Genomic DNA, 20,184 nt, shown 5'->3' on the forward strand with positions numbered 1-20,184 from the left:
TTGTACTGATCGGATTTTTTTTTTTTTTTTTTTTTTGTCATTTGCAAACATCTTGAAGTTCTGAATCAATCGAGGTTTGATTGGCTTCTTGTTCACGCGTATGTTGAACTGAGGGCCGCCTGGAAGCTACGCTAGCTCACTATTGCTCCTTGAGGTCAAACCTGGTATTGCCTGCAATAAATCGCTATGTTGACTTCGTTTGATATTGCTGAGAAATGTCTACGCTTTGTTGGACAATCACCACGAGCAGCCTTTTTTTCCCTTCACGTCCAAATAACTTTTCTCCCACTTTGTGCGCGCTTTAAACTTAAATATTGCTCTATGTAATCATCTTTAAGCAGTTTGGATTCCTTGCCCCCCCCACCCAAATTTTTATGAATGTTTTGGTGAGCCACATTGGTCTACATTGGTTGATGGAAAACCTCAATACCAAACACAAGTCATGACAATCATTACAAGTGATTATGTCGACGTCTCATCGACGTCATTACCGGGCTACAAACTCTTATAAAGACAGCTCAATGCGTCTTGTGTCTCGTTCGGGACTTGACAGACAATAGCCAAACTGTACAGCGTTTTGTGAAACAGAAGAAAAGATGAAGACATACAACGGGGATGCGAGGAGCTTCAGCCTTCGGCTCCCGCAGAGCTACTTCGCAGTCATGCGGTGCCAGCACAGTTTTAGGTGGGAGGGGGGGAGGGGGGAAACCAAACAAAAAAAAAAATGTAATGTCTCAACCAGTGTGTTTATATTTTCAATGCACACAATGGCATACAGAAGAATGTGCAAGAGTTTTAATCCCCCCCCCCCAAAAAACCCTCAAGGGCTCAGTTGTTTCACGACGAGTGGGGCGTGGCGGCCCTGTGGCGAAAGGGGAGGAGTCAGGGAAAGGTAGTGAGAGAAAGCGCGGCGAAGAAGCGGCGCCTCAGTTGTTCTGAAGGCAGTCGAGATCCAGCGAACAGCAGACGTTTCCATTCTGTGGCGGGCGGCAGGAGAGCACAAAGAAGAAGCAAGTGTTGTATACTTTGCCTGCATGGATATCCCACAATTCAGTGCGGCGGCAACCGTGACACAGACAGCAACAACCCTTGTACAGTAAGTTACTTACAGGTACTGTTCGTATCGTTTCTACGTTAAAAAGTGAATTCTTATCGTTGAAACTCACCCGTTGGTGGCTTTTGTTTGAAAATATTGTCCGTGATTTGGTGAAAAACTCGCCGATTCCGTCTGAGATGCACTAAGATGCCCCAAGATGGCGCCGAAGTCTTGTATAATATAAAAATAGTGCTTTGGCATCATCTTGGGACAGCCATCTTGGTGCCAAGTAACTATCGTGAAGTGAGAGCAATTCAAAACCTTTTGGGGGGAGTCAATTACTCACAAATTTAACCTTTCAGTTCTAACGGCTCGTGACAATTATACGACCAGAGAAGTACACAGTTAATGAAAAGTATGCTCTTTCTTGCTGTTATACGACCGCTACTTAACTTTGAACATACCCCTCTCGCATACGTGAACATCTACTTCTCGAACTTTAGTTTAAACACATATTACAACTTGCAATGGGTGAGTACCAATACCAGGAGTCAGTATCAAGCCTATACTGGCCACATTTTAAGGTGTCGGGTACTCAGAGTGGCTGCCGATACCTGCCGCTGATACTTGAAGCAAAAATAAAAAAATTGACATTGAGGAAGTCCTTCTTTGTTCAAAATTTTTTTATCATTGCGACTGGTATCTGTCTGATAAAAAGTGAAATCAACCAGTCCCTAATTACATGACATTTAAAATCAAATCAAGACCATTTTAATTTTCACAAAGTATAATTTAGTATTATTTAATCTGCGCATCAGTAAGTCTAATTGTTCCGGCGAAGGAAATAACTCACATCGATGACTCATAATAAACGACATTAAAGTACAATTAGGGTACTTCAGCGAACGCGACATGTTGACGTGTCTTACTTTACACATGCAGCTGGTGCAGGGCGAGTTGGGCATCTGCCATGTGTCCCCACTGAGGCGAGTGATGCCCGCGTGGTCCGAACACGTTTGTCGGATGTCATAGGACAGACTGTCAGCCAGGCAGGGGTCTGTGACGCAGCGCGGGCAGCATTCGCCTTCCGCCACGGCCGTGTAGTCGCACATCAGCACGGGACAAACCAAAGGCCAGCAGTCCACCTCGCCTTCCTGGAAACACACAGACAAGAAAGGGTGGAAATAAAGCAACCTAGCACTTGTGCGGTCACTTAACAAACGCACAAAGTCAGCCGAACAGCTTTCCGTGGCCGGGTGTAAAACAAAGCTGAAATCTTGAGCTCCATATTGATGAGGAGATTTAGTTACAACCCTCAGGGAGTTGCCATGAAGGTCAGGTTTCATTTGTGTTGCATATGCGTGCGTGCGTGCGTGCGTGCGTGCGCTGACCATGCAGCGGCACTGCTGGCAGCCATACAGCCAGGACGCGCCACTCCGGTAGAGTGTGCGGCCGCTCTGGTCCAAACACTGGCTGCTGGGTCTGTTATCACAACTCGGACAGCAGAACAGATCCTCCTCTGGGTCCCCGCAGTCGCATGGTTTCCTTCGACAATATGTCTGGCCATCCTGAAAAGTAGAGGTCACACGGTTCAAGAGCATTGAAGATTTTGAAAAAGAAAACAACCATAACAAATGCATATGGTCCTGCAAATTGCCTCAGCCTTTCTAGCCATTTCAAGTCAAGTCACATGTATTAATATAGCTCTTAATCACATTAGGGTTGGGGTTAGGGTTCAGGGTTAGGGGTTACAGGTTAGGGGGTGAGGGTGTTAAGGCTAGGGGCTTGGGGGTAGGGTTCGGGGTTAGGGTGTTAGGGTCAGGGTTTCAGGGTTAGGGGTAGGGTTCGGGTGTTAGGGGTTGTGGTATTAGGGTTAGGGTGTTAGGGTTTCGGGGTTGCGGGTAGGGTTAGGGTTCAGGGTTAGGAGTTACAGGTTAGGGGGTGAGGGTGTTAGGGCTAGGGATTAGGGTTTGGGGGTAGGGTTAGGGTTAGGGGTTAGGGTGTTAGGGTTAGGGTTTCAGGGTTAGGGGTAGGGTTCGGGTGTTAGGGGTTGTGATATTAGGGTTAGGGTTTCGGGGTTGCGGGTAGGGTTAGGGTGTTAGGGTTTGGGGTTAGGGTTATGGTGTTCGTGTTTGGGGTTAGGGTGTTAGAGGTAGGGTGTTAGGGTTAGGGGGTTAGGGTAGGGTTAGGGTTTGGGTGTTAGGGGTAGGGTTAGAGGTTAGGGTGTTGGAGTTATGGGGTCAGTATAGAGGTTAGGGTTCGGGTTAGGAGTTTGGGGTTTGGGTTTAGGGTTTGGAAAATAGGGGTGAGGATTAGGGGGTTAGGGTTTGGGGTTCGGGTGTGAGGGTGTTTGGGGTAGGGTTAAGGGTTAGGCGTTTTGGGTTAGGGGTTAGGCGTTTTGTGGCGAGTCTTAGTCCCTATCTTCTGCGAAGAGCGAGTGTTCGGCTGTATATTGACTAAATATCTGGACACTCTGTCCCTATATCTTCCACTCCACCTGCTAAAAACATAATGGTGGGTTTTACACAGAACAGCAAGCACTGTCTGGCTCAAGGATGGCAGCGCGGTGGTGGATATAAAAATGTTACAAGAAAGGGCCGGTAGAAAACGTACGAGGGCCATAAAATCACTCTGCATACCATTAAAAGGTAACACCGAGCCAATGTTTTATCTCTGCATATTGTCCCGCTTCAGTAACCATGAGGCCAATTCTTATGGCCTTGGTCTTTATGTTTACGGTCTCAAGCCTGCTGGGGAATTACAGCCAATTGTGGCATGCTCGCAATGCCAGCAAGTAAATGCATGCATTCCGGCGCTGCGTTCCGATTTTTCCCACAAGTCCACATCAGTGCTGCCTGTTTAGTGTTTGACAACAGCTTCATAATGAATATAATTACCAGTGCTGTGATTGACACGTTTTACATGAATTATTTATGGGACGTGTTCAATATAGCCTTTGTTGGAGATGTTCTCGACGTGGGTTAATTCATCTGGTTCTTTTTGGGTACTGAATCTCCATGCCAAAGGCTACGCGTGTAGGAGTTTCTTTATCTTTGAATTTGAATTGTGCTGGCACACACGGCACAGGGATCGCCTTGTGTCGCAGTTGATCATAAAACGTCTGAAAGCAAAAAGAAGGCGGGAAACCTCCACACACACCTGTGCACACTAAAAGCACTTTTCCATATACTGACAGGGTAAATATCATCACAGATGCAAATGCACTCATATTTCCATCGACAACTGTGATCAATATCTAAGTTCACCGCAGCGACGTCACGCAGCTGACTTCAGAGTCTGCATCCCGAAAGTTGTTTACCTGTGACAAAACAGTCTTGCCTCATTTAAGACACATCCAACATTGTCATCATAAAACATGTGTAGCCCCTTTTGTATTTGCTTGGCCTTTGTTACCTTGCAGGAACAAATAGTACAGATGTCATAGCTGGGTTTCCAGTCTTCTCTGTTCCTTCTAATGCCGTCTTCCTGTGGACAGTCCCCAGTGCAGCCTGGACCTGATGTACATACGCAGTCGTAGCTTCCAGGTAAATTCACACACACACTGTTATTCCAGCAGGTGTGCTTCTGCAAGCTGCACTCATCGATATCTAGGAGGCAGACAGAAAGCAAGTCACAGAAGGCCAACAATACAGATGCATGGATTTTGTTTTCATGGATTGTCTACGTTCTGGCAGTCTGTTATCCGGCACCATAAAAACAAAAACAAAACAGGTGGAACACAATGCTGATTCAATAAGAAACATGGCATTGAAACCTGATCATAAAAGCCATATAGTTGTTGATGGCCCTAGGTTGCCAACTAATCTAATAGTACAATATTGTGCATAAAAGAATATTGCTTTTAATAAGAACAAAGACAGAAAAAAAAGCCTGGTTGTAAATTTGATTTGAAGTTCCACTGGATTCCTGTAGCTGGCAACTACACAGTAGTCAGCTGCCCTAAAAAATGGAGAAGTCATGTACCCCTCCTAATGTGTAGCTGTCTGAGTTTTCACAAAGGTGCATAAAAAAAAATCTACACTACAGAGAAAAATACTTTGGAATGTTAGTTATATAATTCATACCTACTATGTCTAACGAGTTCTGCCTTCATTGACTTTACATGATTTATACGTGGAAAAGGGTGCAAACATAGTGTTGGGAAAATGAAGCTTCATATTTGCTTCATGAACCAGTTGTACTTCTCAACTACTCTAGACGACACTGTCAGTTTAAAGAAATAGTTTCAAGAAATTGCAAGTTAGTATGCTTGCAGCACAATGTTGAACAAAGAGTTTCATCTCGAGTGCTCAGTAAACAACTGGTTCATGAAGCAACTTAAAGCTTCATTTTTCCATCACTGGTGCAAAAGAAGACTATATGTGTATATTACACACACATGCATGCACGCACGTGCGCGCGCACACACACACACACACACACACACACACACACACACACACACACACACACACACACACTCACACACACACTCACACACACACACACACACACACACACACAGTAGTCGATATTAGCCAAGCAGTTCTGTACCACTGCAAACCTCAATAATGAACAGATATGACATGGTACTAAATATTGAAAGTGCATCTCTCCCTGACTGTCAATTTCAACTGAGCGTGATCACGTTTTACTTTCTCCATTCATGTCTTCGTGATTCAGCCGCATCCAGGTGCCTGTCAAGCCTCGGCTGTAATGTTATGCATTTTCATTTTCTTTTGCCAAAGCACATGTGACATTTTGCCCAAATCCTGGGGTTAGCTCCATCTGTCATTTGAATTGATGCCACTTTTTTCTTCATTTAATTGCCACACTGATGTCAGCTTTTCAAAGTTAAGCAAAATAAAAAACATAAACACAAACCAGAATGTATGATGCATTGGCCAAAGATATTCACACTCAAGATACAGTTGCATTTGGCAGGCAAGCCACTGAGACGACATGAAGCTTGGCTCATGTTGAAGCCATGACAATACACTGTACCACTGCTGAAGACATTCACTCATTGTTTGCAGAATCAAGTTTGCGAGCCAGTGCACAACAGCTCAGCGGAGAATGTATTCTTCCTCCCACAGACTATTTGCATACACTACATAAAATCCCCATTAGTCGGTAGGACATGCACCTCTGCTGCTGAAGGATTAATGCTCGTCATGCTACATTCACCACATTCCACCAGAAGCCGCTTCTCGCAGATGACACACACCCAAGACTGCAACACAAAAGTCATTAGGAGAACGCAGCTGAAGCACACCCAACTAAATGGAAAACCTAAAAGTCAGAAACGAATGCGCCGATACCACGGAATACATATCTCATGTGCAGTCAATAAAAATCCATCTCACTGTGTGAGTGCTTCCAGCATTCCAAAGCTCTGTATTTGCAAATCTAAATTACGTTTGTGCTGTGGGTCCCCATATGGAAAGGTCAGGTCAATTCTAGTCAACGAGAAAGGGGATACCTACACATTGCTATGCAGGGAGACTTTTGAGCATGCATTATTCTCATCTTTGTGGAAAATCTTGCTGTTCTAGCCCCATGACTCTCGCTAATGCTTAAGGCATAATGTATGTCTTTCGAGATGCGACCCATGTAGCTCTCAGTCGAAGCAATCATGCACAAGGAATGCAGCTTACAGCTGCTGCCATCCCCAATACGTGAATACGCAGCACATCACAATGCCATTTAACGTCCTGCAGTGCTTCAAAATGAACTGCAAGCATATGCTATTTCATTCAGTTTTGTCACCTCGGTGCAGTTGGAAAAAAAAAAAAAAGAAACAGTTTCCACAATATGGGCCTCATTATCGCATATAGTCCACAGCCTGTTTTGCAGTACAGCGCTTAACGCATTTGCTCGACCATTGGCCGTGTTCCAAGGTTTCTACACAGCTGGCCAAAATTTGGTAAATGCCAAAACAGTGTTTTTTCTGACTTTTCAGAGTGAGCCGGCTAAAATTAGGTCAAGAATGGTGAATTCAATTTGAAATTCCTCATTCCTGTTCTCAACGGTCCACATCCATATCGCGCTATTAAAGCACTTAGTGATGGTATCCTGCATCCACTCTATCATGGGTAGTAAAAATTATTAAGCACTCCCGACACTGATGTCACAGTTCGTATTTTGAAAAGGGTACAGCACACAAATGTCTTGTCCATCACGGAATTTGAACTGTGGATGACGAGTGAGCAATCAGAATCATCTTTATTGACCAAGTATTTAAAAAGACACACTCAATCTGGTTCTACGGCAACTCGAACAAAATATACATTTCGGGCATAAACATAAATATTCATAGTTCCTGAGACTCACAAAGCAATTAAAAGTGTCCAGCAGTGCTGCGATACTGATCAACAACAACTACGCAAATGTTGTGGAATAACTGAGCTTCAACAATAAATGCAGTCGTAAAAAAAAAAGTTTTTTAAATAAATAAATAAAATAAAAATGTTGTATGTCAGCTGTTTAAAAAGTTAATGCCAAAGGGAGAGAAGCTATTGGAATGTCTGCTATTTTTTTTTTTTTTTGAGCAATGTTTGATGGCTACCAGAGCAGGACGGTTGTTTCTGATGGGGTTGATTGAGGCATTTTTTTTTAATACATACTGTTGCACCCATATAGTTTTTAACATTGCGATTGTCTTATTTTTTGCTTTTGTTGTATGCATAAATTGTTGTTTTGTTTTTTTAATTGTCTTTTACTATGTAAAGTACCTTTGAGTGTTTTTTTTAAAGCCTTATACAAATAAATTATTATTATTATGATCATTATGATGATGATTATTATTATTGTTATGGGGAGTGAAAGTGTCCTTTTCAAATCAAACCGATTGGGGTCAACAATCAGGATCAGTGTTGAACTCACATCTGCTGATGGCTTTTGGACCTTGCCAGATGCCGTTTCTTCAATCTTGATGAGCATACAGTATTTATTTGTTCTTGCAATAATACAAAATCAAACTATATTATTTGAATACTACAGTACTCGGATTACTATACGGACTACTTTTGTTCAAACAGTTAACTAGCAACTGTGACGACATTCATTTTTGATGTCACCTTCAAACTCTGATGTGTAATGTCATGAAAATCAGGTTCAATTTAAACATGTTTTGTCTGTGGTCAGTGTCAATGTGTCAGCCTTTGATTGACTGCTGATTGCTCAAGGGGGGGGGGGCCTATTTCATTCCCAGTACACCTTTCATACATTGACTTCAGTGTTTTTTTGCTTTGCTCTTCTTTTAATGAAGAAATATTGTCCTTTGCTGATAAAATGGCTTCTATGGAAAGAATAGACATTAATGTCTTTGGGGAGGTCTCCGTTGTTTACAAAATTGTCAACTCGCGCTTTTCTGCACCACGTAGACTGAGTTATACAACAACCACCTGGTAATAACTAGAATTTTTGTTCACCCTCCCAATGCATCTTTGAAAAGTATTTTGTACAGACCATAACATTGTCAAAAATGATGTTTCAAAATCACAAAACATTAAATCTCCACCTGCCGGGGAAGAATTCTGAGCACAAATATTACGACACAGCTGCGCTCAACCATTACTGTCAATGGCTGCGATATTATTTCCGCAAGCCCAGAATGAGCACTAATGTGTTTTCAAAGAGAAGATTTCCCAAAGTGTTTTCAGTGTGCTCAATACTGATGAATTGAGTCAAAAGGTTAATGTTTTTATCTGTTTTGCGTTAAAAGGCACTCCGGTGTAAAAGAAATAAAAACGAAGAATACACCTGTGCTCCTCAAAGAATGACATCCACAATCATGCCACTTTAAACCTTTTGGGATTTTTTTTCTTTACTCACGACTGAGCTTGGATGCCTTTGTGCATCATTTGGTATTGCTTTTACTCCTGTCATTCCTTCTGTCAGGTGCATCCATCAAATTGGAAGCAGGACAAAGCTTGATTTTAAACGCGGGTTACCGCCACACAGGCCTCCTTTCAAGCAGAATGCGCAACAGGATCACGAATAAAAGTGACAATGAGAACGCAAGGGGAGTAAAAGTATCCAGAATTCTCATCGGATGTTGAAAGACGTAACCATCTGCAGTGGCCGGTCAGCTGTAATTTTGAAGTGATGACGAGAATGTTTTAAAACTCGCCGTATACTCACCAATGCATGAGCTCCCGTCAAGCAGATAGGAGCCATTGTCATGGAAACCAGTTCTGCATTCACAATGGTACCAGCCGGGGAGGTTGACGCAGCGGGAATGGTTGTGACACTCAATCAGGCCCTCCGTACACTCGTTGATATCTGGGCACACACACACACACACACACACACACACACACACACACACACACACACACACACACACACACACACACACACGCACGCTTGATTAAGAACATGAAACATCTGTGCTTGTTTTGGTTGTCTTGCCTGCTCGCAACAGTGGAAGCTAATCCCATCAAAGTGCCAAATTCTGTCACAAGAGTGGCGCTGGGCCAGCGGCTGCCCGCATTCGACACCACCCATCTCTGCGGCTTTTCCATCGCGGCAGGGATGAAAGCGTGCGTACTTGCACGTTTACCCAGCTCGCTTTGTTTCTCTCGAGTGGAGTAAATACTCATGCCCAGCCCAGAGGTGGCAGGTCTTAGCTCCTTCTCAAGTGAGTAAATCTCTCTCATCCATTATGTATCATGCGAATTCTGCTGCTCATCTGCAGTTCTTTCCCTTCCGGCTATGAAACACGACCTGCTCACACACCGGGATAGTAAAACCCTGACCTCCAGTCACACTCTGAATCACCTAAATGCAAACAGTAACCAAAAGGGAAAAGGAAGTTCTAATTAATTCCGCATTTGTGAAGGGTGAAACCGAACAGTCAAAACTGGAGTTTAAGGCCAGACTGGTGTGTGCTGATAATCTTTGGTTGAAACATGTAAAAAAATAAATAATAACAACAACTTGGCTACATATGATATTTTTGTTGTGGTGCACAGAGATAATAGCGGCATGTAAAGACGGAGGCATCTAATAATTAAATGAGCGTTAAGTGCATTCAAGGCATTCGTGGATCAACTTCATGAGTCTCCAGACCAAATTAATCATCAGCAACCTTCCCAACCATCCCCAGTGAGGATCTGTGTTCTAACCCCCCCAACAATCTGTTTCTGACGGGGCATTGCAACCAGACCCGGGCTTCATTCTAACCTCGCTCTCTCTGCTGTGTCTTTTCATCCAGATAATGCTTTACTGAAAATATTGGTGTTGCGTTGTTATGCATACAAGCAAAAATAGTCTTATGAACAGCAGGGTGAAACTAATCATTCCCTGCCACTGATGAGTACACATTTTACAACACGCATACGTGGGGGAGTGTCTGATGCGGCTGCACTGTCATTTTTCAAGTTTGGAAAATGACTTCTTTGACGCACAATGACCAGTAGATGGCAGTGATGCGAGACTGCCCGTTTTGGGAGTCGACAGGGAGAAACGGTTGCATTTTGTTTTTGTCTCTTCGGAAAACAGTCGCAGACTTTGTAAACACTCCAAAAAGACACTTGGGTCAAGATCTTTGAAAAAAAAAGTCAACTTTTGTTTGTGCTGTTGGCCTTCTTACACAGTGCAGTAATGTGTCAGATGCCTGGGGGGGGCTGCCCTCTGTTGCTCCCCCAGGCCAGAGATGAATCAGTAGATTCTCGCTCTGTGACTGATGACTGGCTGATGGCAACTTGTACCTTCCGCAAATAAAAATCACAATGTGGTCTTGAATGTGAAATACACCACCAAATAAGGGTGTTCATGCCAGAGAAACTCCCTATAGAGATAATTACCCAAAATAACATTCTCATAGAACAACTCTGAGACATATTAAAAATGTATACTCTTAGTAGGAAAACAAATAAACACTCCAAAAAGACACTTGGGTCAAGATCTTTGAAAAAAAAAAGTCAACTTTTGTTTGTGCTGTTGGCCTTCTTACACAGTGCAGTAATGTGTCAGATGCCTGGGGGGGGCTGCCCTCTGTTGCTCCCCCAGGCCAGAGATGAATCAGTAGATTCTCGCTCTGTGACTGATGACTGGCTGATGGCAACTTGTACCTTCCGCAAATAAAAATCACAATGTGGTCTTGAATGTGAAATACACCACCAAATAAGGGTGTTCATGCCAGAGAAACTCCCTATAGAGATAATTACCCAAAATAACATTCTCATAGAACAACTCTGAGACATATTAAAAATGTATACTCTTAGTAGGAAAACAAATTGAATACATGGCAAGTGTTTCACTCACTGAGAAGGACTCCCAGACTTGAGGCAGTCAGCCGCCTGTGAAATATTGTCAGCCACGGTGATATTTATATAAAGGTAAATATCACCGTGTGTATATGTAATGGCAGCAATTCCTAATATGTTGTCGTTAAACGTCTTCGTTTAAAGCTGAACGTCAACATTTCAGTGTTTCCCAAAATACATAAACAAGTTGATGGACCTGTGAAGCTCCATCCACTTTAAAGTGAGTATATACAAGCTGCAAGGCAGTAGCGCCAACAGCCTTCCAAATAGCAACAATAATCCTGCTGTACTCGCAAATATCCCTTTTCATCTTTTATGAAAAGAGACTCAGCCAAAAATGCTTTTCACCTCCGATACAAAATGTTACCGACTGAGGGCTGGTGCTCTGCTATCTTAGGAGAAAAAAAAGCCCCACAAACTGTCAGCATTTATTTTCTCTTCTCCATATTTCATCCATTTCTTGCTTGAAAATACACTATTTTCTTTTCCTTTTATGCATGTTGAAACAAGGATAGATGTGTACTGTTAGCGCAACTATTTTATTTTCTTTATGTAAAGCAGATTCAACCTAATACCGGGAATATGGAATACAGTTTTGGAGTACAGCACTTAAGAGATTGTCACTGTCAAGCGGACATGCACAAACCCTGTTTGTCCAAATATGGTCAATTTTCCTTTTTTTTTTTTTTTTTTAACTATAATATTATCAGTGCGATAGCGTTTTGCCTCCCCTGGTTGTCGCCTCTGGTGTCCGCAATATGTGTTTTTTCTTTTTTCTTTTGTGCGATCTGTTGTGAGGTGTGAATGTAGGCTATGAGACAACCTGGTCGCTCCTGTTAAGGTGAAGAGTCGTTCTAGAAGTGCAGCTCACTGACCACGACGCACACTCGATCCATCTTCGTCTCAGCCAGAGTAAGGGAAGAAGTCGTTTCACACTTATCTCTGTTTTCTTCTATTAGTAACCACTTAGCTCCTTCTGCAGGGCAACGTTTCTGCTCCCCATCAGTCGGGGTTTCTCCAAGGGGGGTTACGTGAAGACTTTATGGCGGTTTAAACTGTGAAGGGCTCTCAATTTTACTTTAGCTGCAAATTAATCCCCACAGTTAAAATAATCACGGAGCTCTCGAGAGACTCCCTCAGCTCTCACAGTTTTACATTTCTGTCCAAGTCCTACTAACCCACTAAAAAAAGACCATTCGGGAAATATCACGTGGATTTGCAGCACTGCAAACTTGGACAGTTATGAAGTTTGCGGCTCATAAAAAAAGGCTGGCATTTCTTCTTGTTAACATTGCTCCAAAGGGGAAGAAATTGCTAGCTTGTAGCGTATAGCGCCATTTAAAAAAAGTAACTGGAATGTTTCATCAACATGTTCACATATCTGCCTATGTGACAAGGTTCATGCATGATACAACAGACATTTGAGTCTGCTGATTTCTTCCTCAATGAAACGTGCTTTTCGTTTTCTGCGTTGGTGCCGCCGGATAGGTGGCTAGTGGAGCTGATGATGAGAAGGAGAGACGAACGTCGGCGCAGAGAGTGGATGTGTGCCGTATTTGGAACTGAGAGTATATTAGCGGATCGAAAAGGGACAGGAGAATTGAAGCGGTCTCTGTATTCAGTCCATGGACGCTGTGGCTTCTTGTTGACTGGCCGTGCATGCTGTGATCATGACGTCTCTGAACCACCGTTGAAAGGAGACCGATTCTCTCCTCTTTCATCTATATCCACTTCAAACGACAAGGCGTGTGTAGGAATAGTTGCTACAATTGTATTATTGCTCATGTTTGATTGTTGTGTGTACTGTCGTATGATCATTTTATGTCAAATGTTGTGTAAAGCGCTTTGTTACAGCTGCAGCTGTGATGAAAGCGCTACGTAAATAAATATGTACTGTATTTGGATGTTTCGGTCTTAATTAATTGCCCTGTCAAAATATTCTCTCTTAAATATTCAAAAGATTATCACCGATAATGCCTTCTGTTTCATTTCGTGGACGATTTACTCGGCATAAGATACATAACATGGCGGTACAGTACATACCCTGAGACATGAAGAAAAGCGTTCGCCGTGCGCTTGTGACAAGTGTCTAGTGACACTTTTTGGTGCTGGCAGTGCAGAAAGCAACGTGACCTGAGATGTGCTGCTTTTCATGAAATGAGTAATTAACAGTGATCACACACATGGTGAGAAGTATGCAAATGTGGCACAGATCGCGGGGTGGGGCATTAGCTATTCCATGGAAGGGGGATAACATTCTGCCGTTCATTCAGTAGATGTTTGAGACTTTTCTGTCAACAGTGGGCAGGGGAACCTATTTGACTTCACAGATGTTCTGAACGAACATATAATATTCCTACAGCTAAACATGGCGCCGACTCTATATTTTCTTTCATTTCTGTGTCGTGAAGTTCTAATGGCTTCATGTGCTAATACACACAGGATGTTGGTCAAGTGACTTCAGTTGGACAGCAAAACATTTTCCGTGCCCGTTTGCCATCCCTGAGTGACAACGGCTGACGAATGTGATCGAAACGAGGCTGAGAAGTCAACCAGCGGCTATCATTCGGTCTTACCTGTCTCACAGAATCGTCCCGTGAATCCCGAAGGGCAAACGCATGTGTTGGGAGACACGCATGTGCCGCCGCTCCTGCAGCCCTCTTCACAGAAAGCTGGGAAGACGGGAGGAAATAAAGAAGGAAAATTGCTTCACACTCCACACTTGCAGGTGTCTTGGATTTTACACGCTATTTTGAGGCAACACATGCGAATGGATTCTATCTCACTTTTCTGTCAGGCAATAGTTTTATCCCTCACTCATATGCCATTACTGCCTTAAAAGAATTGTTGAAATATATTTTGTACTGATAAGGGGAGCAATATTTTACATTTCCTTCTTGTATCTTGCAATAATCTGAAAGGCATGTGCTTATGTAACCATGTGGAGTTTTGTTTACGATTGTAGATGCTGTGAGACCTCAATAGAGCAGCAAACTCAGAAACACAAAGCAGACGGTCTGCTTTTCTTTAGAAAATCTGGTACAAATGCCCCCCCCCACCCCCACACAAAATGAAGAGGATATGTCAAAAGCATTTAATAAGTCTAATTAGGAAGAAATGACTTGAGTATTTACAAACTGAAACAATGAGTTGAAAGGCGAGCCTCAATGGACTGAAACATCGAGTCATGTCGACGTACAATCACTTGCTACCTCTTTTACTGTATGAGTGTTGTAAAAAAAAAATCACAACAGTAGCTGGAAAACACAAATATTTTGACAGAAAATCTGAGTTCAATACCACTGATTTTATATTTGAGGAAAAAGTCTCATTAGGAGCCTGATTGCTCCTGTACTTATACACCTCACACTGAAATATTAATTACACTTTATTGACTCAATCTATCTCCAACACTAATTATCATTTCACCACCAGCAGCATTGCGCTGCCTGTCTTTTCCAACTAATGACTTTCAAACACGGGGAGGGGAAACCACAATGACCGTCGTAATACTTGTGATTCATTATTAAGTGTATCTATATGCAACTAATGAATTGGGCTGCAGTAAAATTAATGTTCAGGCTTCATTAAGTCTTGTGATTTTCAATATGTATGGTATTTTGGTAATCTGCTGATGAAGTCTTAATTATAGCAATCTGTCTTCAGCCCGCCTCCTCCTCATCTTGATGAGGCTATGGATATTCAGTAGTACTGTTGTTGGGAATACGTGACTGACGGACAGACATGGTTTGAATTAAAATGAAACATCAAAATTGGTTCTCACACACAGGAGTAATGATTGAGTTTAAAACATATCTAACCACTAATTATATATATATATATATAGCTTCTCAAACAATGTACACAATCACACACACCAAAAAAAAGATAAAAACGACATTCTAAAAATATCAAAAGAAAATAACAAAAACAAGCAGGAGGAACGGCCCTCTGCCAAGGCATAATTATCACCGTGTGTGTGTGTGTCTCTCTCTCTCTCTCTCTCTCTCTCTCTCTCTCTCTCTCTGTCTCTAGCCATTGCTATCTAGCTAGCTATAGCTAGCTCACTATCTATCTATGTAGCTAGCTAGCTAGCAATGCTACATAGATAGATAGCAATACCTATACTATATATAAATACTGCGACAACCTACGGCTGCAAATTCAAGATTGCCTTTAATTTTCAAGCCAATCTACGGTACTCTTACTGCTGTGACCTGGACTCCAATAAAAGCGTAGCGGCAGCAGATATAAGACTAGACGAGCTGCGACAATCAAAGTCTCATCTGTCCCTTGAATGCCATCGTATTAACACTAAGGCCGAAGATCTGACTTTTCATTTTCTCTGTCCCCCTCATCATGCGGCTTTGATCAACCGTAGTTCTTTTCCTCATTTCCTTTTTTTTTTTCCTCAAACACTTTTTCCTGGGCTCCACTTCCATTTTACATTGCCAGAAACCTTGCTACGCTGACAAATAATCTGTACTATGATCACGGCTCCTTCAATGTCACTCCTGTGACCTCCAGTTAAACTATGTTGCTGCTCAAGTGAGCCTGTTGCTGACTCGTGACTTCTCAAGACATGCTTATACTCACAGATTTGCTATTTGAGTTTCCCATTATGGGCCTAGATTGCTTTCCAGTGGGTGGTGCGAATGAAATCACTCCACTATGTGCCATAGCTAACAGCCCCGTTCACGGTCATTGGGCATCTAAGGATCCATCTCAGAATTAGTGTTGACGTGAACGGTGAAACCCAAAGGGTATTCCACCAATTGTGAGAAATATGAAAAGTGCATTTTAATTAGAACATGGAAGAGAACTCGGCTAATTACGGGCTTCCGCGGCTGCACAGCTCATTGATGTGACGTGTTAATGCTTTGTTAGTCTTGTGATAATGACACGATTAAAGGTTCCGTTGAAAAAGGCAGAACAGGACATACTTCCATGCCTTCGTATTGGTCATTAAGATGAAAGGCAGATTTTGTTAATTCAAAACACCAAAATGTTGTTGGAACTCAAGCTAGGAAATTACAAGTATATGTTTAAAGTGGAAGTCTTGTCAAAACAACTCTTTGCAATAACATGTTCTCATGTAAATACGGTGTTCTGATTAATATTGCATTCGTGGAATAACAGTTAGGGCTAATCCATCTGTTTTCTGAGCATACTGCAGAACATATTAATCCAAAGGAATGTTTGACTCGACATCCGCTTTCAAAATGCTTATATATTTGAAATATGAATGATACATACCGAATCTGGTGCCATCTAAACATTGAGTATCAACAACAGGAGTCCTTGAGTGCGAAGCAATGCTATAGATCAGCACGGGGAGTTAGAAGTCACTGTGAGCCACTGAGTTTACAATGAGTGAATGAATCAATACTTGTAAAGAAGAGCCAGTTGTTTGTACTGCCGGAGGGACAAACAAGCTCTGGAAACAATGACCACTCTGACTAAGGTCAGAGTCGGGGGTGGATTGTACGGGTGACTGGTAAACCTCACTGATAGCTTTGTTCGGGTGGGTCAACTGCTTTCGTCAGACCTGCCTCTTACTGTTGGTTTAGAAAAGAGTTTACCACAAAAAACACTGGAATCACATTCAACAACAACAACAACAAAAGACTTCTAACATCACGCGGAATACCAATTCACAAGGTATTCACCCTCCCTGTTGAGCTTTTTCAACATCACAGATAATGACTGTGCTTACATGACAGTAAAGACCTGCGCCGGGTGGCCTGCACGGATTAAAGATGCAGTAAGAATGATTTTTACTTTCATAATGCATCCGCAGAGGGTTGTGAGAGCAGGTGATCAATACCGACCGCCAACGTGACAATTTATTACCCCGCTGTGCGCTTTTAGAGTTTTTTTCACTGTGAAGAGCCTCGGTACATTTCCGTCAAATTTAGGAATGGATCGCCTTCAGCTAGCTGCAAATGATGGAAATGTGGTTGAAAATTCTCCCAAATAAGGCTAAAAAAAAAAAAAAAAAAAAAAAGCTTATTACAATGAAAACAATACAGATAACATTTGCTGGATACAGTTTTGATGAATCAAGTTTGGGTCTGGATCGAGTTTATTAGTTTGGATTCGCATTCGTAAATCCAAACTATGGATTTGGACATTTAAAGGCTTTGGACAAGTTCTGGACAAAAGTTGGTACAAAGTTTGGAAAATCAAGGTAGCATTTTGGGGAAAATCCAAAGTTTTTAGCATTTAGCCTACACGTTTGCTCTAATGTATTTGCACGTACGTTTGAACCGACTCCCAAATATAGCTGAACGTATTTTACTTTTATAATTCTTTCGCAACTGCATACCAATGAAGGCCCAGTAAGACAATGATCATGGCGGTGGAGGTGGGGGGGGATGTGACCAAACATTAACTGCCAAACTAGCCATTCCCATCACGTATGGATGATTTTATCTATTTTAATCTGTGGAGGAGTCACAGGGGCATGGAGCTATCAGAGGAGCAAGAGGGGAGGCACAGGGACGCCCTTGGCAGTCGGATGTGAGGAGCTTTCATAACGATATTCTGAGCGGGACGAGCGAATCCCTACGTCCAAATCCATTATTGAGACACACACACACACACACACACACACACACACACACACACACACACACACACACACACACACACACACACACACCGAGGTAGCTGACGCCACAGTTTTCACCAACCGCTGTCTGCTGTTTCACTGATAAGATGGCGTTTACCGCTGAGATGCATAATGTAGCGCTGGAATTACGCACGACACATGCTGCCAGGGTGTGAAGGAGGGACACAACACCAGAGATGCATTTGATCCCAAGAGGAGATTGGGAGGACTCGTTTTAGATTTCCTCCCAAACCGTCGCTCGGGCCAGTTCGAGGATGTTCCAACGTACAGAAGCACATTACGTCGGCTGAGAGACGTTAGCCAAGAGGTAACGGAAAGGAAGGAGGAAACTACGTTTGTATGAATTTGATCACAATTGTGGGTACCTCTCATCAAATCCCCTTATTCCCTTTCTCACTTGGAGCAGGAAAAGGAGTCTAGGAATGACACCGGAGCGTCATCCAGTCATCCTGAAAGACAGCACATGGTCACGATGAAGCATGGATCCGGCAGTGAGAGTGACAGACAATGATGATGTCAAAAAAAACAGATGACAGGCAGAGAAATCCACATTGAGAGAGACTAAGGATATAAAGAAAGACATTTTAAAGGCAGACTAGCATGAATGTGTGTTTCTCGTGAAAAGCTAAAGACAAACTATGCTCCAGCCTTCTTTACTATTATACAGGACTAGATTCACAACTACACCGGGGCAGAAAAAACAATCACAATTGCATTATTATTGTTCAGTCTAAGTTGTGCACTCTCCAGCGTGTTATTCTAGATCAGGGGTGTCCAGACTTTTTCATTTGAGGGCCGCATACTGAAAAATGGAAGGATGAAAGGTCCACTTTAATATTCATCGACTTTTGGAAACACGCCAAAATCAGTCAAGAAGCCAATTACATATTGTTTGTATTGTCTAGTTAATTCCATCAGCTTCCTGTTAAAGGTGTTAAGGCAAATAGTTGAGGGGCAGACGTTCCGAGCTGGCAGAAATGGCTGCACGGCCCGTGTACTCAATCTTTTTTGGCATCCTTTAGTTTCAACTAAGCATCTTCTGGTAGTTAATGTTAGTATAGCAAGCATTAAAGATAAAAGAACCATCGGTTATGTTCTCCTATTTGCAAGAAAGTCCTTTTTTGAAAAGCCTGGCTTTGTGGACCTTTCATCGGCGCACATTCTCCCGTCCAGACTTTTGTGACGCCCACCAAGCGTAAACTGGCAATGAAGGCGGCGGAAACACTAAAGAGGTGTGATTCACTGACAGTTAACGCTGGCTCGCCATGTTAGGAACACAGATTTTTTCTGAGACTTGTGAATGACATTTTAATCCATCAAAAGATCATGCATATTATCTCTCTCTCTCTCTCTCTCTCTCTCTCTCTCTCTCTCTCTCTCTCTCTCTCTCTCTCTCTATATATATATATATATATATATATATATATATATATATACACACACAGTATATCCATATATATCTCCATCCATCCATTTTCTGATCCGCTTAATCCTCACAAGGGTCACGGGGGGTGCTAGCCATCTTTGGGCAGTTGGCGAGGGACACCCTGAACTGGTTGCCAGCCAATAGCAGGGCACACCTAGACAAACAACCATCTGCGCTCACACCTCGGGACAATTTTCGAGCGTTTCATTAGCCTACCGTGCAGCTTTTTGGAATGTGGGAGGAAACCAGAATACTCGGTTAGAGGTACGGTACGCCCTTGACTGGTTGCCAGCCAATTGCAGGGCAAATATCGACAAACATGCACAAACAACCGTTCACACTCACGTTCACACCTAAGGACAATTTAGAGTTTTCATTGACTCCAACATGCATGATTTTGAAATGTGAGAGAAAGTCCCGGCATTGGATTCATTCCCACAACCTCCGAACTGTGAGATTGATGTACGAAGTGCATATTTACCATGCTGCCCATTCAGAACTGCTTTCCTAAAAGTGAGGCACAGCCCAAAAATTAATTGCCTCAAATGATCATTGCCAGACAGCTTAAGAGATGCACTCTCTTCTACTTCTTTTCCATCCACAATTAATTATTGCTTCACTGAATTAAAAAGAGATTCAACTGCCCTCTGGCACAGACGACGCAGCCAAGAAGCTGCAACATCTTGCCTTCAAATAAGATGGAGGGGAACAACGATTATGTCAACATCAAATTAAATCCTTCAGACTTGTAAGGAAAAATCAAGGCTCTTCCCAACAACCTCCCACCCCCCACCACCCTTTTGTGCTTATCACC

The 20,184-nt window shown here is 42.6% G+C and overlaps 1 protein-coding gene across 1 annotated transcript in view; it reads right to left on the minus strand.

The window, feature by feature from the left end:
- Nucleotides 1–691: 691 nt before the first annotated feature.
- The window catches only part of LOC109519706 (protein kinase C-binding protein NELL1), a 120,408-nt gene continuing 100,915 nt past the window's right edge, over nucleotides 692–20,184 (minus strand). The window contains exons 15-20 of the mRNA XM_019876401.1: nucleotides 13,887–13,982; nucleotides 9,182–9,322; nucleotides 4,451–4,644; nucleotides 2,428–2,604; nucleotides 1,966–2,190; nucleotides 692–977 (exon numbers count right to left, since the gene is read on the minus strand). Coding sequence (XP_019731960.1) covers nucleotides 927–977; nucleotides 1,966–2,190; nucleotides 2,428–2,604; nucleotides 4,451–4,644; nucleotides 9,182–9,322; nucleotides 13,887–13,982 — 884 coding nt within the window. The 3' untranslated portion in view covers nucleotides 692–926. The remainder of the gene's footprint in view (nucleotides 978–1,965; nucleotides 2,191–2,427; nucleotides 2,605–4,450; nucleotides 4,645–9,181; nucleotides 9,323–13,886; nucleotides 13,983–20,184) is intronic.

This window comes from Hippocampus comes, unplaced genomic scaffold, assembly GCF_001891065.2.
Source record: "Hippocampus comes isolate QL1 unplaced genomic scaffold, H_comes_QL1_v1.1 scaffold150, whole genome shotgun sequence".
NCBI lineage: Eukaryota > Metazoa > Chordata > Actinopteri > Syngnathiformes > Syngnathidae > Hippocampus > Hippocampus comes.